This window comes from Condylura cristata, unplaced genomic scaffold (assembly GCF_000260355.1).
Source record: "Condylura cristata isolate star-nosed mole 26May11 unplaced genomic scaffold, ConCri1.0 scaffold00011, whole genome shotgun sequence".
NCBI lineage: Eukaryota > Metazoa > Chordata > Mammalia > Eulipotyphla > Talpidae > Condylura > Condylura cristata.
In genome coordinates, this window is record NW_004567112.1 from 10,498,773 (window position 1) to 10,523,893 (window position 25,121).

General features: G+C 35.8%; 1 protein-coding gene across 3 annotated transcripts in view; it reads right to left on the reverse strand.

The window, feature by feature from the left end:
• Positions 1-25,121, reverse strand: part of VTI1A (vesicle transport through interaction with t-SNAREs 1A) — a 307,337-nt gene that overhangs the window by 236,972 nt on the left and 45,244 nt on the right. For 2 of the 3 annotated variants that reach the window (XM_004680434.2, XM_012723717.1), the window contains exons 4-6: positions 12,098-12,175; positions 5,732-5,752; positions 1,004-1,088 (exon numbers count right to left, since the gene is read on the reverse strand). In XM_004680434.2, coding sequence (XP_004680491.2) covers positions 1,004-1,088; positions 5,732-5,752; positions 12,098-12,175 — 184 coding nt within the window. The remainder of the gene's footprint in view (positions 1-1,003; positions 1,089-5,731; positions 5,753-12,097; positions 12,176-25,121) is intronic. The other variant, XM_012723716.1, reaches the window with a different exon arrangement.

Genomic DNA, 25,121 nt, shown 5'->3' on the forward strand with positions numbered 1-25,121 from the left:
CTTCTTCATCAGTTCTTTAGACCCCATCACATAAGCCAGGGCAGAAAAGACATTGCCATTCACAATAGAAATTGCTTGAAGTCATTTTCATTATACCTGCTCTTTCAAATAGACATCTTTGTGCCAATAAATGTAGTGGTTAACCATGTATATTAGTGGTTTGCATACAGGACAACAGCTATCCACAATATATCAAATAGATGATGTACAATCTATCCTTGCAAAATTAAGCAACAGAGCTAGCTTAACAATAAAAATACTCATGGCTCCCAGGGAGTTACTAATATTTATTTACTGTACAAAAATAAGTAGTCATTGCATGAAAAGTTTTTTATGCCAAAACTTGTCTATTTTAAGTAGACTAATCTTAGAGGTCAAATTTAGGGGCGTGTTTTCTGAAATTATTAACAAGTGTTATTTCGAGACATAACTTGGGATAATATTAACTAATGCTAGTAACTAATGCTGATGAATATTAGCCTTGCTGCTCCCTATGGCTTTTTATTTTCATGTCTAACTATAGGCTCTGCTCATGATTAAAAAAACAACACAACAGAATCACGAACAATGATTCTGAACTCAGTCTTGGTACTTCTTTGCCCCAAGATCACATCACTTAGACCGATTAAGTGTTAATTTTCACATATGTGAATAAATGCAAGGAGCAGAGAATAGCCGAGCTGCTCTGTGTGTTAGCAATCATTGCGGGTGGGTAAACTGACAACATGTAACTGCATATTAAGACAAATGTAGAATTTAGACAAAGTATTCCATCTCTTTTCAGATGTAGACTTTTAAACCTCAGGAACTGTTTTCAGTAGATGTCATGCCTTTTAACTTGAAAAAAGATAAGCGCAAATAAGCTCCCAATTGTCTCCCCAATATGTAAACCACATCTCGGGCTGCTGTCTCTGCTACTCCTTTGAAGTTTCCCTGAAATGTCATGTGTTGTGAAGACTGCTGTGCATAAGCAAGACAATTTGCTCACTCTCAGAATTCTTACCGGTTTCCACTGCTATTTGGTATCCAGCCTCTAGTCTCCGAGATGACCTTTCCAGCCTCTCTGTGTTATCGAGCAGATGTGCCCTCTGAAAAAGAAAAAGGGAAAAAAAAATCAGACGGCCGTCTACAATGTTCTTTTTTTTTTGCCTTAAAAAAATAATTCCTTCCTCTGCCCCAACATTTCTGGGTGGGGGGCGTCACCACCCATTTTAGATTAATTTTTAGCAAACCTTTCCACTGTAAGAACCACTACAATAGACAGAATTCCAATCAATCATGTATGGACCATTCACGATTTTGTATGAAAAGGCAGACTCCTGGAGTACATCGCCACGGTGAATCGCACTCCAGAACACTGAGAGATGTGGGAACACCAGAGCCAACGGGCTCTTTCCTCTTCAGCAGATGAGCAAGATGAGATACTTACATAGATGTAGGATATCAATTTTGTATGTCTTTTCATAAAATGCAATCATTTTAATAAAAAACCCTCATCTGATTCTTTGACAACTGCAGATAATGATTTTTAATGAAGAATTTTATTTTTAGAGAATGTCAATTTTGGGTGGGCAGCAAGATACTACACAGAACAACACATTCTACTAGCACAGAATACCAAGTAGCACTTCTAGTTTCAAGGCAACTTGTTCAACCTCCAAGAAACAAGGAACATGTGTTTCCCTACACACACAGATGTAAGAAAATATAGATTTATTCCTAGGTATGTGGTGAAATCTTGATATGTAGCATTTTAGACTATGAACTAAAAATGGTAACTATATATTCTTTTATGTTATTTTTGATGGAAGAATTAGAGAATCCTTAGCTTCTGAACGTCTTCTACAGTGAGTAGGGTATTTTAGCCATATGGATCATATATTAGGTCTATTCAGGTTGAGAACATTTATAAGCTAATAAAGTAATCATGGCTGGGAACAGATAAGACCTATGTGTGCACCTGTGAGTGTGTGTGCGCACGATACATGGGAACATAGGTATGTGTGTCTGTACATGTGTGTGTTTACACACACACACATACACTTGTATTTGTATAAATTAGTACCTTTCCTCCTCAAATCAGTTTTGGTCTAAGGTCAAAAAAAGGAAAATGCAGCCAGGACTCCTCTAACTTTGTGTTGTTGACAGATGTCATTTAAAATCGAAGAAATGCTTTCTGATAATAATAAAAAAGGAGGTGCCACACATATAATCTGAGTGGCTGTCGAGCGAAACGATCTACCTTGCTCTAATGAGCCCCCATGGATCTCGGAGATGCAAGCTGTATTGACATGCACACTTAAGCTAATACACCTAGACCGTGCCTCCAAGCTCTAGCAGCCAGGGATGCTGACAGAATATCTCGCTTCCATCTTCAAAGAAAGGAAGTGATTAGTATGTTATCATTACCATTCGAAACGTGATTTCCTTATTCCCTCCCGGCATAGGTGACACATCTGAGATGCGGCCAGACGTTGGAGGCAGCTAAAGCCACATCAAAGCTTTCCTTGAAAAAATTTTTTGGGGGAAGGGTTGGCATGGGGGGAGAAGAATCATTAAAACAATGCATTTAGTAAAGAAAGCTAGGACCTGATGTGAAGGTCAGGAAAGCTACAACCACAGCCCATAATAATTAATAGAATTGTTTAGTATACGATGGAGAAATTAAGAGAAAAACTGCCCCTCCCTTTACAAAAAAAAAAAAAAACTAAATAAAAGGGAAGAAGGAAGAAAAGCTTGTATCATGAAACTACAAAATCAGAGATGGCTGTAACTGCAAAAAAGAAACTTGAGGGGGGTTCTTTATGTTTGTTTTGGTATTAATATCTCTTTTAAATAAAATCAGACATTTTACTCCGCTTGTCAGAAATAGCTTTCTTACTCCTTATTCTTCTTGCATGCATGTTTGGGGAGGAGAGATTGTTCTCTTTTCTGAATATTATTTTCTATCCTAACAAAGGACTTAATTTCCAACTGATAATTCCCTAAAAGAGAACAGATCTGTGAAATTAAGAGTAAATCTGAATTTTAATCTAGAATAGAACAAAGCATTTAGGTTCATTTTCGTATTGGATGAAATCCCTAAATTCAAGAAAAAACATTTAGCTACTGCTGGAAAAAAAATAAATCAAAGGTCAATACTATAAATAGACAGTATAATTAAATTATAATATATACTGCAGGTCTCAAGCACATCAATGTAGAATGACTTGGGAGACTCCCTCCAAGGGAATAAAATCAGATTATTCGGTATATGACTATAGTGGGGAGCAAAATTTTAAAAGCATTTTTAAAATTGCATATCCCTAAATAATGGAAGTAACTCTTCTTCAGGATAGTTCGATTTTATCAGAGTCAATCTGCAGACAAGAGTTTACCAGCAGCTTTCCAGCAGGACCTCACTTTGTATTTTGGAACCTCTTCACTTAAGTCAAGCTAAAATCAAGTTCTTGTAACAGCTGTGCTATTTACATTGTTCCCTTAGTTGTGCTTTGCCCTGGTCTCTGAAAATGAAAGGAAATACACTACAGTAGCAGCTGATGCTTTCAACTTGCCCCCACCCTCCATCCCAAACTCATTCTCTCACCCTCTTCTCAGCCCTTTTCAAAGCAGGTAAGTGAAGCTGTGCAGAAGCTTCAGAGAGAGCTCAACTTGTGTGTGGAACTGTGCAATGTGGAGAGCTGGAGATGCAGGATTCAAACAGAGGGCTCAGCGCAGCCAACACCAGGGCTGAACCCTGGGCCCTACAGCCTGCCACTGAGGACGCCCTGTTTCCAAATCTGAACCCAAAAAAGAGCTTGACAAGGAGGTGTGGGCCACACTTTGTTACAAACACAACCTGTTTTAAAGTAGTGAATGCCTGTCTTAGCATAGGTACAAGGAAGAAATCTGGGGTTCACTTGGTGTTTGCTGACTATTAGACTTTGGCTGAGAAACAATCACTTCTAAGCAAACCACATACCCATGCTCTACATGAGTGTAATCTAGCCTATAAATATCAATGTCACATCCAAGTCTGTAAAAAGAATATTTCAGAGGTGATTATTCTATTAATTGAATGCTCTAATGCTTCGAGTACATTACAAGTTTCAGAAATTTGCATTCTAGAGCCATACCTGAGAAAACTGTTGCTATAAGCATAACAAAAGAATGGAGTCATAAACCAAAACATATATGAAAAGAAATGCACACATAATATTGCCAGGTTGTAGAATTAAGCTAAGGCCACTGAATTCAGCTTAACAAAAAGAAATCTCTGTCAAATGTTGATTATAAGATTTTATTAATTATAGTCATTCTTTGTTCAGAGACAAGAGCAAGTGTTTCTCCATACAGAGATTTGCAATTAATATTTGAAAATTCAGATCCTTCACCTAAGCATGAACATGTGCAAATACAAGCAGATTCTGTCTTGCAGAAAAAACAACACTGATGTATCACCCACCTCGAGAATAACCTTATACATCAAAACTGCAATGACTATTCATTACATTCACACTAAATGACTCCTTTAATATATATGTACATATATATATGTGTATGCATAAATATCTATTTCCATGTAGGATGACCCCCCCCAAAATCAAAAGGTTGAAAGTGAAGGCATTCTGTATTTCTACCCTTCATTTTAAATATCATTGTTACTTCACTAAGAAACAACATCACTAATGCATCTTAAAACAGAAGAATTGTTGAAAATCACTATCTGTAAACCTCTACCTTAGCATTTCCACAATTTAGAGGGTGATTTACAAAAAAAAAAAACAAAGCAAATTTCAGTGAATGCAGTTAGTCTACAGTTAAAAATAATCCACAGTACTCTGTTAAAAATACTATCCCTCTATTTATCTCTATATATACAAACTAAAAATATATACCTTATATGAATATATACAAGTTCTATGTAATATGGGCCTTTACTCTGCATCCTAACATAAACTAAAACTCAATTTCACTAAACAAGAACTCTATCTCTGAAGGGAGTACTAACACATATGTGACATGTTTGGCCTAATTAAAAAAAAATACAGAATCCCTCAACATCCTTCATTGATATGGGATCGTAATTATCAACACTACTACAAATATCTGCTGGCCCACAAAAATCTCTGGAGCTACACATACTAAATAGATTAGCAAACTCAGAAATATGAAACTATATTTCCTACAAAAAATATTTAAAAATGATCAGAGTTTTGGCTATCCTCATGCATCTATATATACAAAGACTATAGGGTATTTATAATGTATGTTTCCCCCAAAAGATAATAGACTCATTGTCTCTTATGCTGAACCAAAAAACGTTAGGTGGGGAGAAGGAGTTTATTTAAAAACAGATTTCAGTAAATTAGAATGTCAAAAAACAAGTTCTAAATATATTTACTTCTTTGAGACGCCAATACCAATAAAGCAAATCTGAAGTTAGTTTATAGTAAAACTATACTGGTATATAGTTTTAAGACATTCCTTTATTTTTCCCTCCTATTTTTGGCCTTTAAAATATGAATTTTTCCCTGATGCCATCAAATACCAAAGATCACTGTGATCAGTAAGGTTAGGATATGTTTGCTTTTAAAAAGATAATCAGCATAGAACATTTCTGAGCAATATAAACAATATGTTTACTTTGTGTAGATTTTCCTGGAAAAATGGGTTTGAATATACAGATTTAGAAACTCAATTTTATAGAGAGAAGCAGAATTTAAAAAAAAAAAAGCTAGGAAATACTCACCTCTTCACGTAATTTTATCAACTGCAACATGAATGCACACAAAAAAAAAAAGATAAAAAGGGAAGAAATGGCAGGAAAGAAAGATCAGTTGTGTGACAGGATACAGAATTAACATTGACAATTTATCTGTTTACATGTTTAGCATTTAAAAATCACAGACAAACACATTAAAAGAACCTAAACATAGACTACATGCAGAGTTTTTTGAACGAATAAAGATCACTTTCTCACACTGTCACATTAAACAAAGAGAATAGTGTGAAATCCTCTTTTAAAGTACATCTAAGACACCATCATGAAATAAAGGGGAATGACTTCATAGAAGACTATATTATAAAGAAAGAAAACAAGTTTACTGTTCCTCTCTTCTAAGACTGTACCACTGAAGAGGATTTGTATATACAAGTTTTCAGGATGTTTCTCTGTTTTGATGTTTTAGGATGTTTCTCTGATTTCAGATTGTCCTTAAAAGTGAAAATGATTAATAGTTCATGCTATTACCTCAATAATGACTTAAAACAGCAGAAATATGTTAGTTAAAGTCATACTTGCAACCACGTTAGTAGTAGGACTGCTTTTGGAGGTAATGCCATTTTAAATGAGAACACAGCAAGACAAGAGAGGGAACATTTAGGACATAGGATTGGAAGATATTTTACTGCCCTCAAAAATATCATTCATATCAGAGTTCATTTGTAGGCTTTTTGTTTTGCTTCAGAGGCTACTACTATCCCATCCTGCATTTATTTTAACTTTGGAAGTTTCTTCATTTTTCAATTTTCTTCATCTTGTAAACTGGGCCATCTCAAAGCAGGGAACGCTTACTTCATTTGTACTGAAGTCTGTTTGCAAAGAAGTCAAACCAAAACCATTCTTGTTAGTAAATTCTCCTAAGATAACATTTTAATTCTCCTCTGTAGAACATGTTTCTGCTTGCCTTATATACAACAGTTAAAACAAGAGACTTAGCTCTTTAAAAACTAGAAAATCGATATAACCACGTAGCAGATTCATATTGTGTGTGTTATGTGCTTGACAGTCTTTTAAATACATATATCATTGTATATTGAGATGATGGCCACAGTTTCTGCAAAGAATAGAAACAGAAACCTATGCTGTGAGAGATTATAAACCACATCGTAGGTCTGAAACTTGCATCCTCAGCAATTCAGGTCTACAACTGATAATTTTTAAACATCCAAGTATCTGTAACATCTGTTAAAATACTTGACATATGCAAGCCCATAAATTCAACTACTGCTTTGGGAGAAACGTGCCATGAATTGCTCACTATAAGTTTCTCTCAAAGTATCGTGTTTATTCTAACCGGGAATTCTCAAAGCTTAATGCTGGTTTTGTCTGCAGTTTAAGGAAGGCAGCAGGCATCCCAGCTTACTCTGCGACTTCATTTGTTATAAGAAAAATATTTCAAGTATAAAAGAATGACATTTCAAAATTTTTATGAATCTTTTATATATATATATATATAAAACCTGCACACTTGATTATTGGTTACATCACTCTTCACAAGGGATGCAATGCGAAAATGAAACTTTTAATATCCTTTCAAAATAGCAGTCATTGTTGTTTTTAAATATAAGCTTTCTCTCAGCAACCATTGCGACATGTTCATATGCAAAGTTACTCTTCTTTCAAAGAAGCAAAATTTAAACTAAAAACACCTGGCCTATCATAAAGCAGAATCTTTCTATCTTTGCTATCCCAACATCACGCAAGAAAAAGGCAAACACCCATTCTCCGAAAGACACGATCTGGGAGGGGGTCGCCGAGCTATCTTTTCTTCCCGTGGACTATCATACTTACAGGGCCAAAGTTTAAAACTACTCCTCGGCAATAGAGACCATTGCGGCATGCCACCCTGCCATAATCAATGAGTGTTTAAAAATGCTCCCCATTTGTTTTTTCAATAGGTCCCAAACAAAAAACGTTCTATCTCATTTGTGCTGCATGGCTGAATGCAAGCCCCACACCGGATTTGTAGCTAAGCTAGGTAATGGAAGGGTTTTTAATCTTTATCTTTTTTTTTTTTTTAAGTTAGGCCGAGAGTTATTCATTCGAGTAAACAAAAGCTGGTCTATTTTTGAAAATTAACAATGCTTAGACTGGACTGAAAGTAGTGGTTCCGTATTTTCTCCAGTTACCAGCTCCATCCCAGGCGACTTGAAAGTAGACCATGCCACCATGTTGAGTTATGATAATCAACATCTTTTTTGAAACAAAGATTTTTTTTTTCCTCCTCAATGCAGAATTTGATACAAGAGGTAATCTGTTCCTTTGTGGGCTGAAAAAATCTGGTTTACGCTGGTTTGAACCAGTGGAATCTCTTGTGGTTAAGCCTTCTGCTGTGACTAAAATCAAAACTGCACTGCAGAGCGCGTGAGGGTCCGTGCGCGCGCGCCTCCGAGTGGGAGGTGCGTCACGTGACCCCCAGAACTCCCGAGTTTTTTTTTTTAAAGCTGATAACGCGCCTGCCGTCTCTGTCCGCATACAGATAACGAATAAATGCTGAACTCTATTAAACGCCCTTTACACATTATCGTGGGTCGAACACACAATTTTCTGAACTTATGATGACAGTCTATTTATTTTGCTATAAACCCTCAGCACGTAACGAACAGATTTGTGCCTGGTAATGATCTGCTCTGCCAGGGCTATATGAAATGATACCGACCTTCTTTAGATCTTGGGGAATTAAATTGACCGACTTCACCCCCTGGTCTGTGGCTGAAGTTTGACACACTTTATGCACAGCAAGTCCAAATGGGAACTTAAGAGAACCTCATCTTAAAAAATTAAGCAATCATATCTGCTAAATATTGCTTTACCACAAAAATTTCGGCACGTTTAGAAAGATCATGCTCTTTGTACAATTTTTTGAATCTTCTAGTTGGGATTTACTCAAATTTCACTAACTTAAATTTATTCACGGATCAATTCAATTTTGCATGTGGAAACTGAGACAATTAGGTTTCAAAAGTAAGGCAGGGGAGATTTTAGTTGCCCCATTACCATACTCCAGTAGGAAGGGGATTTAATTCTTAAAGATTTTTTTTCTTTTCTGGGAATGGTTTTCATGAATTAAATCAAGTTAACAATCACTAAAGTTTCCCTGCTAGACACAGCATCTCTATATTTTGAGAACTCAACTCTCTCTTCAAAAGTTAAAATATTGCCAGATGGAAAAGAAAGCACGATATTTAAAAAAGAATAGAATGACAATACCTCAGACAATAACAGTCCTTGGAAAGTGATGACTTAACAATACACGGATGTGCAAAGTAAGTGATTCTTTCCCTGTCAATCAGGGGGTTGTATTGCTTTGTGTGAAATGGACATCAACTAAAAATTAATTTATACAAAGCAGTTAATTTGCTAAATAGAGTTGTACAGTATAAAGGACATTACAGGTATATTTGGGGAAAAAACCTATGTTTCTGAAATTTTGATATTCCTAATCATGGCATAAATGCTAATATACCTATGACAAATTAATATACTTTAGTTAATTTGGAAGGTTCTAATGACATATACTAACAACCAGGTCTTATATATATTTTAAAATGTATTATAATAACCAGAATGTGAAATAATAGCAATGGCAGTCACATTTGTCTAAATCTTCACCAAAAAAACCCATTATAAGGCAGAAGTGCCTACTTATGGAAAATCACTACATAAAATCACAAAACCACTGCTTAATTTATTCTACTTATTTGCAACCATTCCAGCTAATTCTATATTATCTCCTTTTCTGATAATTTTTAATTGCAATATTAAAAAATATTGTTTCAGTATAAGAAATATTGCTATTTTTATATCATTTGCCTATCTCTAAGGCTTCCCTATCTACTAAAAGTTTATCATGAATATTAGAATCAAGAAGTTCTAAAAATTAATTTACCAACAATTAACTTATTTGTGAGCAGAAAATATTTCCTTATATGTATTACAGGTAATCTTGCCCAGAAAACCTGTCATCTCATCATAGCATTACAAAAAAATTAATATGAAGAGCTTATGTAAAATCTTTTCTTGCTCTAAAGCAAGAACTTCTGTTTTCTTTCTATAGGTTGAATGAATACTGATTCAAAATAAGGAGTTATTCTCAAGTGAACATTTTTGGTTAAGGATGTCCTTTCATTCTGAAGGTTTTTAATTCCTCTATTATAATAGAGTCTCAAAACAAAATTTAATGACTTCATATGGAAATTCTGCTATATTTGGTAACAAAATAACCAAAAAGTTAAGTGTGATCTCTTTGAACTTTCAAACTTAATTCAAATTTTAGATTGAGAAGTTCATATAATAATCTAACAGTGACATAGTCTCATGACTATAATTTATCACACTCTATTTATTGAAGTGACAGCTCCTTACAACTAAACTTCAGGTTTCCCAGCACTTTCAGAATTTCTAAGTTTGATTTATACAAGTCCACGGGAAATCTCTCCATAATCACTTTAAAGTGACAGGAATATAATTTGAACAATTCAGAAAATACGAACTCAATCTATTTTTGTGGGATATTTTACTGTAGGCATAAAAAATCATACTTATATGTATGTGAGGCAAATGTTTTAGGCACATAAAATGTCCATTAGGAGAAATGAACATGCTTTAAAAAAAAAAGCTCCCTGTCACAGTACTATCATCCATTACCATAAAGGAGACAGAGTCAGACAGGAACAGGCCCTTTCTATTTCCTCTGTATTAGGCAGTGGTTTCAAGTGAGGGAAAGATCTATAGCTGTTTAACAGATTGACGTGGGACTTCTGCATTCACTTTTTTTTTTTTGCAAAAAAAGGCTTTTTTTTCAGTAAAGATAGGAAATAAAATTATGATTCACTTATTCAAGAGATATCAGCATCTAAATCTCACTTAAAATAGGAAGAAAATAGTTTTTCTCATCCTCACATTATTTAATCTATTATAAGTAAAAACCCTTTATCACATCACTCTTTTATGTTTGATGCGTTCCTTCTTTTTTTTCTCATAGCTTTTCTCACATTTCAATCAGAGAAGCTGAAATCCCAAGTTAAATCTTAACATCTTTACATGTCTGAACTCCAACTGATAACATCCAAATAGTGGCGGTGGTGAGATCTTGCCCCAAACAAACATAATCAGCTCACTGATGTCTCCTCCCTTTTCTGGGGGTGGCTGGATGGGTCCATCATCACATAAGCAGCATATCTGTTTTATATTAACATGCTATATTAGCAGCATACCTGTTTACAATATTAGCATGATAGCAGATAACAATATCGTTTCCTTACACTTAGGCCTATAATATAATCTGCCTGAAGTAACAAACACAATTGTGAAATTTTTATAATGTATATCAAGATCTTATGCCTTATTATCTTACTAACACTTAGTTGATGCAATGAATGACTTCTGTTTATTGTTCTCTAAGCATGGTAGAGACCTCTGCAATACTTGCCGAAGTGGCATTCAGAAACAGTTCAGATCTTGCTTCTGAATTCCCCTATCACTTATTTTCTGTAAAACTGTCAAAGAGAATCCATTATTAGGTTTGTTAAAGACATTTTTAAAGCCATCTTTATATTGCAATTCTTGTTTCACAAGTCATACATTATCCATATGGATTGTGGAAGTCTGCAGTGTTAATTCAAAGAAAGAAGCAGGGCATTAATTGGACTGATGACATCACTGTGTGATCCAATAAGAACCCACATCCAAGTTATAAGGCCCTTTTTAGAAGAAATTGAGTTTTAATTTTTGCCTATGTGGATCTTAAACTGCAGAAAGACATTTCCTATTGTTGTTTTGCTGTTATTGCTATTATTTGACAAAGCAGACGCTCTATATGACTATATCCAAGCTGCACACTGGTGCTTACATTTGCATTTTGGTGAATGTATTTTTAAGAAGCTACACAATAGGAGACTGAGCTGCCTGCCCTGTTGAATTTTGAAAGCTTACTTTCATTTGTTTTGCTGCAAGTGTTGATTTAATTATGCTGCATTATTATCAAAGCTGTATTATGGACTTTTTCATTCCTTTTACATGTGTTTGAGGTGAAGACCTTGGCTTTGTCTGCAAACAGTGTGTTTCAAGTTATTCCTTAAGTACTAAATAATAAAGAAAAGAGAAGAAAAGATTTTTTTTAAGATAGCAGACAGTGATCACAAGGTAAAGGGTTAAATATAAGATCTCCAAGAAACATTTTGAAGTTGATTAAGACTCCAGCTTTGCATTAAACAGTATCGCTTCCACATGAGTTGCTGCTAATACTGTTAAGGAGCAGCTTGAGAGCCCAGTGCGCCAGTGACCCCCTTCACCCTCCAGCCACCCACCGGGCCTTGCTGATTAGCATTCTACCTGGTTCTCTGAGGAATTCCCATCATCCCTCAGGAGCTCATTCCGTACTTCGTCACTGTAGGCGATCCGTGACCTTTTCTATAAAACAAAACAAAAAGGGAGAGAGAGCAAGATGAACATTAGAAAGTAAAGGCTTGGAAGCATCGTCGGTCTCCAGGCTGATCATCTCAAACCTCGAGAGCCCCCTAATGGAAACCTATTTGCTAAAATCTGCAAACCAAAGTTGTGTCAAGTTTTCGAACTTGAGAAGTTTTTCAAATGCCAATAATGAAAGAAAACTCTGTATTCTGTAAGTATTCTGTTCATATTCACAAATGGGTTGTGACTGGTATATGATTCCATACAAAGTCATTCAAAGAAGGGCACTGAAACTGAAGGAAATGCAGTTGTATAGCTGTGTATCTGCAAGCCCCACCAGATTGTAATTAAAATGAGAGTAGATGGGGACCTTTAATATTGTGGTTGGAAATGACCATGCAACAAAGGTCTTTAAAAGTCTCTAATTTTAGGTTATTTTATCTCCCAACTATACCCCCAGAATGCCTGGAACACAGCAAATCTATATTTCTTTCCTTATGTCTGGTTAGTGATGTTATACAATAATTTAATAGCATCCACGTCCTCTATAAATAATGCCCTTCAGAAAGTGTGTGTGTGTGTGTGCCTGTGTGCGTGCCTGTGTGTAAGCGCACATGTGTGTGTCTGTGCGTGCATCTGGTAAAACAAATTAAATTTCCCAAGCCCAGTAAATAAAGGCAAGAAGGCTATGAGTCAACTTTTCACAATCCCAGCAAATAAAGACAAGTGGGCTATGAGTCAACATCAGACACTGAAATTTTGTTTTACAAGAAATCTGCCTTCACCTGTAAAAGTCAGAGGGACCTGTCTCAAGCAGTTCATTAATTATGGACATATGTGTGGAAAAGCTAAAAAGCTTTGAAAATCAGTTGCAAAGCTAAAGTGCCATCCTCAGGTCCTACGTTAGTATCACTATTTCAGACCCAAATACAGATTTACAGGTTCATTTGCTGCCTTTTCTGCTTCTGAACATACTAAATAAAATCAGTCAAATGAAAACTGTCAGGTGGGAAACAGTATTATTTTTTTCAGTTGGGTTCTAGAGTTTAGAACTTAAAATGTTTAACCTGCTCAACTGTGATCTGAAAAGTGTTTGTTTAAAAGGATTATCCATGAATAGAAGTCAACAAGATTTTTATTTAGATTTTTCAACTAGTGAATAAATGACATTCCTTTGCCACCACACACATCACATTATTTTAAACACAAAATCATATTGTATTAAAATTTAAAATGATTAAGGACAAAAAGTTCCAATAGATTTTAAATCATTTCAAAGCTTCAACCTTTCTCCACTGGGGCTCCTGAGCTGAGGCACAAAACACAGAAAATTACTTCAGTGACTATTCTCTCAGTTTTTCTAAGGATCACACATAAGAAAGAATTTAGTTCATTATATAGAACAGAAGACTTCAGGGGCTAACTCTCTGGCAGACGGCGGTGGAATAGGGCCGAATGGAGTACAAATAAAAGTAAGTCTACACATCCCTTTATTTTTTAGAAAAGAAAAAAGTCAGAATCATGGAATTCTAAAGGTAGCTTTGGTTAAACTGAGAGAATAACCTATGTATCGCACCTTACAGCTCAGTCCTCCTGCCTAAAATTTCTACCCCATTTTATTACTGTCTGGATACACTGAGGAAAAAGATAGAAAAAACTGCAAAATGTCTCCATATAAAGGAGATAGTGGTATCCTCTCCCTGCTCTAAATCTGTACCCCAAGTCACCCTTCCCTGCTACAAGTGTTTACATTAGACTTTGGCAAACGCAGCAAGTCTGTGAGCAGATAAATAAACCAACAATGCTTGCAGACAGGACAAAGTGGAAAAGTTAAGTTGTTAGCCTGAGGTCAGTAATGACATCTAGATCAGATGTCTTAACAATTCAGGAGTGTCCCAACTCATTTATTTGTGAGCATACCACACTTCTTACCACCACAGCGATGTCAAGTCTGCTTTTCTTACTGTAGTTACTGACGCTACTATTAATTAGCTATGTCATTGGCTCTGTAGAGGATTATGATTAAAAAAAATGCTAAATTAGAAGGACATACCCTTCATGGCCTTAACACAATATTTAGACTAAGCCAAATCTTTCTTTTGCACGTTTGGAGCTCGCTACTACAGCAGTTTCAAACTAGCTGAGCAAAAGTGTTTAACAGTATTAAAGGAAATGAGAACCTTTAAACAGGCTGTGGTATCAGAGCTGCCTTTTTAATTATTCATTTCATCACTATGGGGGACTAAACCATTCCACAGTATGCAAGAATATCATATGGAGATTGTTTTTGTTTTTCTCTTTTTTCACCAAAATACTAACAAATTGGCATAGATTATTCCATTATATTTTATTCTTATTTTGATCTACTATGCTTCAAAAGAAGTTGCAAACATGTTTTCTTAAATACCTAATCTTGTGTCAGTTAGAATCCATTGCTTCTGAAAACCGGCAATTAAGAGGGTACAAGCGCAGCAATAGAGAAGAACTAAGGAGCTCTCCTCCGTTGAAGGGTGGTCCCTATAAATGTCATTCTGGACCATTGAGGCAGTTAAAAATCAGTCATTTGGGTGACTTTCTGGATGTAATTAAGCAAGTAATAATGTGAGCTTACAAAATGTTCACTAATAGAATTGATTTCTCTTAAGGAATGAAAATAACTCATTTCAGATAGTTCCTCTTGAAGATGATATAGTCAGTGGAAGATGATATAGTCACTGAATTCTTAAAACTCAAGTATTGTTATAATTTTATAAAAAATCAGACTTTGTTTTATTAAGAGTTATATTTAAATGCTGGACATTGCTATTTTCTATTATTGTTTGAAATTTTAAGCAAGCTGATTCTAATCAACACATTACTATATTAATTGAATCCCAGAAAAGGCAAATTATTTTGAATGACAAACTGCTTATATTATGGATGATTTTCCTCCAAGACATCAATAAATTAATTTTACTTTCTATGAAAACTTTAAAAATCTGACTCTATATCACCAAGTTCTATGTCTTTCTTTAATTTGGAAGATTCAAAGTTAATGAAACTGAAACACCTACTATATCTTCATAAAAAAACTAAAGTATTTTTACTTTGTTGACTGTATAAAATCTGTACTTTAGCCAAATGCAAGCATGAGAATAGGAGCTGGAAATGTCACACACTCAGCTACAGTTTGAAGGAACCCAATTCATAATGCATGTTATAAATAGTTAATGACTTCTATACATAAGCTAACCAGGCAAATCAAGAAATTGTCAACATTTTTAGTCTTAGTTGTCAGTTACTACTGTCTACTGGTGCTTTGTATGTGGCTTTCTGGAGAAGGCAGAAGCTCTATGCAGTCTGTAATCTACTGCAATTTCGGGTCTGTACCACAGGGTGGAAAAGCTTCAGGTGACAATAACTGTCCCTTCCCCCCCCCCCCCCACAGTGTTAACTACAAAAGTACTCCTCACTTTTGTTTGTGTGTTTGTGTAAACCCTGTTCCTGCTAACTTCTACATGCTGGTAGACCAGACACAGTTGGATGGAAAAATCCACACACTTAGATGAATGACAGAAAAACTATGACAGTTTAACAACTGATGGTTATCCCTAAGAAGTAAGATGCACAAAGTTTCAATGGCTATTATAAACTGATGTCAAAAATGAGTCTTTGGTTATAAATGCAAGACTTTCAAATTCCAGGCAATTTTCACTTGGTATATGAACAGAACTTTTGCATACTGATTGCTTTCTTAAAGTCAAGTTCAAACAGATACACTTGCTCAGTTCTGTCTGGAAATTTGACTTGAAAGAATTTATCTACTTGACCCAAACCTTAACATTTCCCAACTGAACTGAGTATGTTCCTGGACAGGCACTGCGAAACCAGAGACAAACTGAATTAGCTTAGCTTAAACTAATTAAGAACTGTGCTCTGTGGTACAGCCTCCTGTATGATTCTACATGTGACTGAGGGGACACTACCCAGAATGAGGATCCGACAACCCAATGCTATCATAAGCATAACAACGAAGTTGGTTTAATACTAATGCGTATATGAGAATTTAATTTCCATGGCTTGCACATGGCAAAGCAATTGCTTAAATTGCCTCACCTGGGAATTTAATACAATGTTATCATCAAACCAGCCACATTGTAAATAGATTTATAATGCTTTCCATGTGCTGCACTCTGTTGCATATGAATTAAGTAATGATCTGGTATTACAATAAAATCAGCTAGTTCCCACACCTGGCAGACAGGATATTTCACTAAATTAATACCCATACAGCTACATCACAAGGCATGGGAGAGGAAACCATCTCTAAGGCATTTGACTTGAGCTTTACATGGGAGGCAAATACTCCATGACTGTGCAGAATGTCATGGTGTTGAACGGGGTGCTCAGGACAATCTGTTTCAAACATCTGTATCACAGAAGGAAGACTTTCTCATTCCCATTCAATTTTGTCCTAATTTTCTTCATTCAGTGCTTTAATTACTAATCAGCAGCCCACAACATTCACAAACACCAAGAAAGCCCTTTCTTCTAATCTATGTGCTGCAGACAGTTGAATAATTGATACAAAATGCAGTATGGTTTTGGTCAGTAATGAAAGAAAGGCTTGTCCTACTTCCTAATCAAATTGGCCTATAGAAGAAATGGTTAATAGATTTCTCCATAGGTCTAAAGCAAATTACCCAGTCTGGCCAGACTTTTCCATTGCTTCTACCATGCCTTTCAGTCTCCACATATTTAATAATGCCCAAGGTTACCAGGTGATACATCTATTAAAAACTGTTATGCTTTCATAGCCAAAGAATTTAACTACCCTAAAGAATTTAACTGCTCCTGTTATAATTAACACTTTGGGATAGCTACAGAATACCATGAAATTATATTTATTAGCTAGTCACATAATTGCTAGCATTCATTTCTTACCTAATTTTATCTGGTTCTAATTAAATAATATCATACTTCTGTAATGCCCAGATGGCATTTCTAAAATGCATCTATCTTTGGCACAAAGCATTCCATTTTTAACCTCACTGCTATTTCTCCATGGCCAATTTCAGCTTTTCATCCACATTCCACCTATGACCCAGGACTTAAAAAGGTTCAGCAATCCAGGGCAGGAAACTTAAATTTTTGAGAAAAAAATATAAAGGAATTTATAAACATTATTTATCGTGGTATTCTCTGTGCTGTATTAATTTCCAGTAAAAAAATTTAATATCAAAATACATCCTACTGTATGATTCAGGTAAAGGCAAAGTACACCATTTGGTAAATGCCTAATCTTTGGAAAGTTGTTAAGAAAAAAAAAGCACAGAGCAGTAAGTGAAAAGAATAGATATGACAATTCAGTAGGTGATGTTGGTTGATTTAACTTTTCTGTTGTCATTTCCTCAATCTCTAAAAACAAAGGTGATAATATTTATTTTCAAAGACTGCAGTAATGGAAACCTAATATAATACCTTGGCTATGATAACTGTGCAAAGGATGTTCAACTAAATATAGATGACAGTACTGGAAAAGGTGCTATAAGAGCAGAAAACACATATGACTTAGGGTATAAATTAGCACCTCATTTCAAAAACTGATTTGCCAATATAGAACAAAGCAAAAGTGCCTTTGATACAATCACATCATGAACTCAGTAATCCACTACTCATGCTTGCCCAAGTCCCTATTTTCTGCTGCTACAATTTTTGAGATGACTTTCAATGGTACAAACTTGACTGCGTTTCTTCAATGTTATCAGGGAAAGTAAGTTCCAACCTGTTTCCTCTAAGTAATCATTCTACTAAACATGGCTGGCTCTTGCTCAAGGGACCGTGTGAAGTTAAAGGTCAAACTCGTTCACTGGAAAGTGCACAAGCCACATGTCACCCATACTGCAGCAGTAATAAAGGGAAAGCACACTTTCTCTCTATCATAAACTCACAGTCAATGGACCATACGCAAGCCACCCAGGGAAAACACTAGCACGCCTGCTGCTAAGCTACCAACAGTTGGAAAAGCAGGTCACTGCGAGAGCACTGAAATAACTCATTGTTTTTGACTATGTGATACCAGGAAAAGTTCTTTTAAATTTTTGAAAACTTTTAAAATACTTTTTATTATGGTCATTCTCATTTATTTTCTTGCTTCTTCTTTAAAAAACACCTTACAGGTTTGAAATAGCTTTTTACATTTTGGCTTTAAATAAATCATACCAGATCGTCTCTTAATCATTTTTAAAGTGTAGCTTTAATGTCACATGTGAACACTTATTGCATATGATGATATTCTATATGAGTAGATGTATATTTATACACATGCAGACTGAGACCCATGTGCAATCCATAGGTACATTACATCCATATGTCATAGAAGTCTATTTGTGTTTCTCAATGTTGCAATAGACTTTTACTTATAATAGCAATTCTGACCACATTTCTGATACATCATTTAATGATTTGTAAAACAGACAGCCTGAAATCATGTAACTGCAGTTCTTCATTTCCTCCCCCAGCATTTCTAAACATAGTCCTGAAATTTAAGTTTAGCATTAGAGTTTCAAAATGCAACCTGATTTAGTTAGTACACGCCCCCCCCACCCGCTTGCATATGTGGGCAGTTTATGACTTTGACACTGTTATTGAACACAGTGTGACTGTGTCTTAAATCATGTTAAGTTGTCAATCAGTAATTAAGTTACTTCATTCCAAAAATCAGCTCGTGATAGAATGCCCAGATGTCGTTGTCGACATCTGGAATAGTGTAACTATGGACTGGAGGAAATCTAGCTCTTTAGCCTTTTTCAATAAAAGATAAAACAACTCCTCAGAATGTACTTGAAATAATCAAAATTTGTTTGATAAGGGTATATAAATACTCTATTTGCCCCCACTGAAAAATGATAATCTGACAAGTGAATTCTATGTAACATATGCTTCAGTTGTATTTTTAGAGGAACTACTGAAACAAAGAATATACTTATATTAATTTGCATCTAGGCTTCCCTATGCAATCTGCCTAGCATTAGGAAGAAGTTATAATGCATTGAAAATCTGACCATAATCATAATTTTAAGTGATCAAGACATCTAAGAGCAAGTGATCTTGAAGATTCTGTATAAATGACACTGAGACACAAATGACAGAATCTTGTAGTTGACAGAGACATGAGACATCATCTATTGATAGACCAACCTACAAGGTAGAGAGATTAGGTGTTCCAAGCTAAGTGGGTGATTTATCCAAGACCACACAACTGGGAAAGACCAAGAAGAATTACAATGAGCAACTGTTTTCTAATGCCAGAATTCTTTTCACTCTGCCATACCTCCAAGGCAGGCTGGGTTCTCCTGTCCCTCAGGCCCCAGGGGAAAGGCTTTAACACTCACCTAGTTCTTGAACTTACCATCAGCTACAAAGTTGGTAGTAGCCTGAATCTTGTCACCCACCTCCAAAATAAACAAATCTTTATGCATACATTATTGTCAACATCTGGCACACTGACAATAAAACTAAAAGTTCAAGGTGACAAATGCTTCAGGTACAATGTTTTATTTGATAGAATAAAATGTCTGATCTCAGTGGGTGAGTCATCACCACACCTCTGGGTGTAACTTAGATATGTTTCAAGATTAATCTTCAAAGGCGGCACCATAAAGCAACAGTAATCTACAAGGCAGGAGAGGAGCTGCAACACTGGCTTTTGAGATGTGTTAAGAACTGCCTGCTTGCCATGGGATCTGGTGACCTCCCATAGGGTTACTCTAAAACTCTAGACGGGAAGCGGCCAACTCATAAGCAAACAATTTTTACAATTTATTTTTCATGGTACTTATTTTTCATAGCATTTATTTTGGGCCCATGTTAAGACAGATTCTTTATTATAGAAAATGCTTTGTTTTAGGGAGGTGACAGTGCTCATAATTCAGAGATGTGCAATATGCCTTTTAATGCTTTATGAATATAGCCAATAAAACTATGATGTTCAAGCAATAAAACAAAATTCTTTTAGTTCAAATTCTCTGTGAAAAAATTATGAGAATTGCTCCTATACCAGGGTGACCCAAGACTATAATAAATCTAAATATTCATGCTGATTTATAAACACGATCTTCCTAAAAGAGTCCCCATTTTCAGTTGAACTAAGTTCCACCTACTTAGGGGCCGAGCTTTCACAATTAAATGTTTTTTTTCTCTTACAGCTTTAACGTACTCATACTCTACTGTGATTATCTGTCCTCCTTCCCTTTGAGGAAATAAACATTAGGTGTATTCCAACTTGATATATTTAAAAATATTACTTCACCTATACTTCTCTGCTCAGTGAATGCCCAAACTCTCTTTAACTTTCCATTCTTAGCTAAGCTTAAGTGTATTCTGTAAGCACCGTCTACACACATTCATGTCCTAACCACTTCTCAGCTTAAAACAAACTTGATACCGTCCTCTGCTGTCACTGGACCCTCCCACCCCCCAGGATCATCAATGACTTCCCACTTTTCAAAATCATTGGCCACATTGTTTATTTTCAGTTTTTTATAATAGTTGCAGGCTTATATAGAAGTTGCAAAGATAACAGAGTTTTCCCGACTTATGTTGTTCACATGAAAAGATTCATTATTCATTGTTACACATTATTATTAAATAAGTCTGTACTATTTTTTTCAGGTTCCTAAATTTTTTTTTCTACTCCTGTGTTCTATTCACAGCTCATATACATTTAGTAATCATGTCTCCTTATTCCTCTTCTCTGTGACAATTTCTCAAACTTTCCTTGTTTTTTGATGGCTTTGACATCAAAGAGTCATTTGAAGAGTACTGGCCAGGTGTTTTGTAGAAAGTCCTTCAATTGAGGTGTGTCTGATCTTTTTCTCATTACTAGATTGAAGATACAAGTTTTTAGGAAGATGGCAGAAGTAAAGTGTTATTTTCATCACATCAAAGGTGTATGCTATCAACATGATTTATCACTGTTAATGTAGACCTTGGTAACTCAGCTATGGTACTGCTTGACAGGTTTCTCCACTGTGAAGCTACTCTTTGACCCCTTCCTGTGAAGCCCACATTTAAGGGGTGGGGAGTTAAGTTCCACCTTCTCGGGAGAGGAATACCTACATGAATTATTTGGCATTTTCTGTATGGATTCAGTCACCTATTGGAATCAGTACTGACTCAGGGACATTCATTTTATAAGTACTTGATTTATAATCCAATACTATATTCATTTTGCTGCTCAATTCATACCACCTTCAGCTATAATCGCTGCTTTTCAGTCCTTTTTTTCATCTGACCATTTGACACTGTCATCTTCTTTCTCCTTAGCAGTTCTAGCTCTCCTCTCCCTGTAATTCCTTCTCTCCTCCAGGTAGGTCTCTCCCTCTTAGTCTCATACCACAACTTCTCACTCAGTCTGCCCTACATCTCCATCCTTAGCCTTCTTCTCATTCATCTGAATGATCTCACCTATGCCTATTGCTTTACTACCACCTAGGGGCTGGCAAAAACATGCTTCCTACACAGTCTCTTCACAAACCAAATTCCTACTTAGTGCCTTAAGCAACCCAAAGGTCTCTGTGATTTAACCGAAAGAGCATTTTTTTCTCCTCTGTTCAGTTTCTTCCCTGTTTCTCCTAATTTGATGGATGGTATCACCAGTACATAGTTTCCCAGATAAAACCGAAAAGTTATTCCACTCTTTCCCTTAATCCCCAATCCAATGCCCTATAGAAAAAACTCATTTTCAGAATACATAAAAAGAAGTCTTAGCACATTTCCAAGATGTCAGCTACTTTATGCACTACTTCCATTTCTCTCCTCACAACCATTGTTACCACACATTTCATCCCTTTTTAAAAAATGGATTATATTTGAGAGATACTTGTATGGGAAGACTGACATATTTTGGCCAACAATAAAGGTAAGCCAACAAGTGCAAATTCTCAACTCCTCATCTCGGGGCGCAAAGGAGACCCCTTCAGCCCTATCTCCAGCAGAATATCAAAATCATGAAAGAATAATTGTCTAAAGATAGAACTTATTTCAGAATAGGCATGTTAAAATAGGAAACAAATTCACATGACAAAAGCCAATATACCCCAGAAATGCTAAGCTACAGACCTCTCTCCAACTTTATAAGTCAATACTATATTTTTCTTTAATTTCAAATGCAGGCCTATCTCATATCGGTCATTTTATTGTTCTCCTCTGCTAGCTATTCCCATCGTTATTATGTAGAAGCTAAAACACCACCATTTCAAAGGAGATATTGCGCATGCATATTTCTCCTTTGTCTGATTTGTAGACCTGAGGAATATGGATTACTTCTGTTATCTGCACGAAGAAGCACCGCTACAAGCCTGGCATTCAGTTTGCTTTTATCTCTGAGACCCCAAATTGTACCGTTAGGCAACACAGGGCACTTATCTAGATTGAACTGTCATACAAATAGATTTTTGTCAGCCATTCAATTTGTATTGGGGAGCACGCCAACAAAAACAAAACACAGCAATTTAAAACAACAAACCTATCCTCCACTGACAGGAACAAATTGCTGTATTTCAAATGAATAAGAATTACAGAGATTGTACATCCTGCCTGTGGGTGTCACAGAGAGAAAAATATTCTTGGGGTTAATTCTGTCTAGTTTTTGTGGCAGTGGTCTAACATAAAAAGGTGTGGCATGTACTTCATCCTCGTGAACATACAAGAGAAGACGTTGATAGGAACTGTGTATTATCAGAGGAACATGGGCTCTCTAAGAAAATTTCCTGTCGAAATTCAGTGGGTCCATGAAGAAGGCAATGCTGTGCTGTGTTTTGAGTTTACTCTCTGAGTTGTGTTCCTTCCAGAAATTCAGGCAGAATCTCTTCTCGCAAGGCAGCAAATCTGAGAGGTCAGATGGTCCTTCTTGAGTTGAACTGGTGTTGGCTCCGTGTCTTCAACTTTCATAAGGAGACATTCTTCAAGAACGTACCTCATCACTGTTACCCCTGAGCTTTCCACCTCTCACACTATTAGGGACAGTAAACTGAACTGATTAAGTCTTCAAACTTTTCTGAAAGCTAGAAATTATCTCCAAATAAGAAGTTTCAGAAGATTAAAAGGTGTGGGAAGATGAGTGAAAGAAAGTACATGTTTCTGGTAACCAACTAATGTATGAGATTAAATGTCAAGTAAGTCTTTGGAGAAACAGTAAATGTAAAATAAAAACAGGAAGCCATTACAGCCATTTGAACTACTGTTACCACATATGAGTGTTTTGTATTTTTTCCAATAAAAATATAGGATTTTGTGTACAGTTTAAAATTGTCAACATACTTTTCTTTTGTAGTTCAGCAGTTAGAATGAACTCTAACTCATCCATGGTCAGAGATATTCAAAGTGGTCAGTGCACAATAACAGAATATTATCTACCATTTAAAATAGTTTGGCAATACAGTGAAATTCTTTTATTCCTTCCTTTCACCCTGAATTAAAAGTTTTGAGGACAACAATTCTAAATTAGATTACTAATGGATAATAACTCTTTTTCACAAAATTGCCTAGAGGAGTCTAATAAAAATCTCAAATATACAATCATACTTCCATATCTTTTAATTTTTTGAAACTTTTATTTAGAGATATTTCCAGCTTTCTGAAAAGTATGAAGAATAGATAAGATCTGATGATTGTTCCTAGTAACAGAGATATGGAAGAGCCAGGTCTAACAGTGGAGAGGTTGGTTCTCTAACTATAGACCTTTTACCTTGCTCTTCGGCGAGTCACTAATGTTCTTGCAGAGAATACATACACAGATAGTTAGACACGTGGCCGCTAAACTTTGACTTGATGTAGCAACTAAGGTACTCCCGATCCATCTAATTTTGACTATGATAGCCTTGGACAGGGACTGATAGAATCCTATTCTCTGAAAAGAACACAGCCAATTATGGTGCTTTATAAATATGCAATAATAATAGAAGCTTAGGGCTAGAAGGGACCTTGAGAGCCCTCTGACATGTCTTGTTCCCTCACATCATCACATAAAGGATGAATCTTGTACAGATCTCAAAAAGGGAGTCCCTTAACTTTCACAACTAGAGCTCACCAATGGTCACTGGTTACTGCTAGCAAAAATTAGCCTAGCCTAAATTGCACATACAATGGAAACAAGCAACAGCTGCTCACCATACTTGTTCTAATAGCTCTTCACAGACTTGAAGACACTTAACAGCTCTACAACTTTCCATCCAAGGAAAATGGTCCCAGCATCTTTCTTCATCTGCTAATTTTCCAGCCCTTTAATCATCTTTAAGACCTACTGCAGAGTCTTTGCTAAATTATCTTTAGGAATCATAGCCCCAGTTGTTCTCAGAGATGGACATTAGCAGGGCTTTCTTCTTCCAAGGTCTAACAGGAACCAAAGCATACCCAATAAATATTATTCATAACATGGAAGGTTGATGAGGTCACTTTGCCTTTGACTGTTCTTTGTCATGTCTACTCTGAATATATTTAGAATTATTCATGCACATTTAATTTTTATTTGTAAGTTAAGGCTAGTTTCTATTACATTTATCTTTTCTGTTACTTTTTTTAAACTGTGCTTTCTTGTCCTTTGAAAACCAATATGATAAACTAGAAAAGTCCCTCACTTGGGTATCTGATGAGCCTGGGTTCTAATCCTACTTTTCCTATTTATTATCTATGTAATTACAGAGAGGGTGTTTAACCTGTGTCTTGGTCTACTTATCTACATAAAGGAAATAAAAACACATAGTTTGTTGTAATATTAAATAGACCTTGCAAAATGAACACAGCTGTGTAAGTTAAGAAGTCCCCTCGAAATCACTATATTCCCCTCTTCTTTTCCTCTGGGGTGAGTGGGAAAGGAAAAAGAACAAATATATTCTGAGGTCTCTATTCCGGGCAAAGTAGATATTATTCATAAATCCCAAAATATGTGAGAGGTATCCAAAAGCAG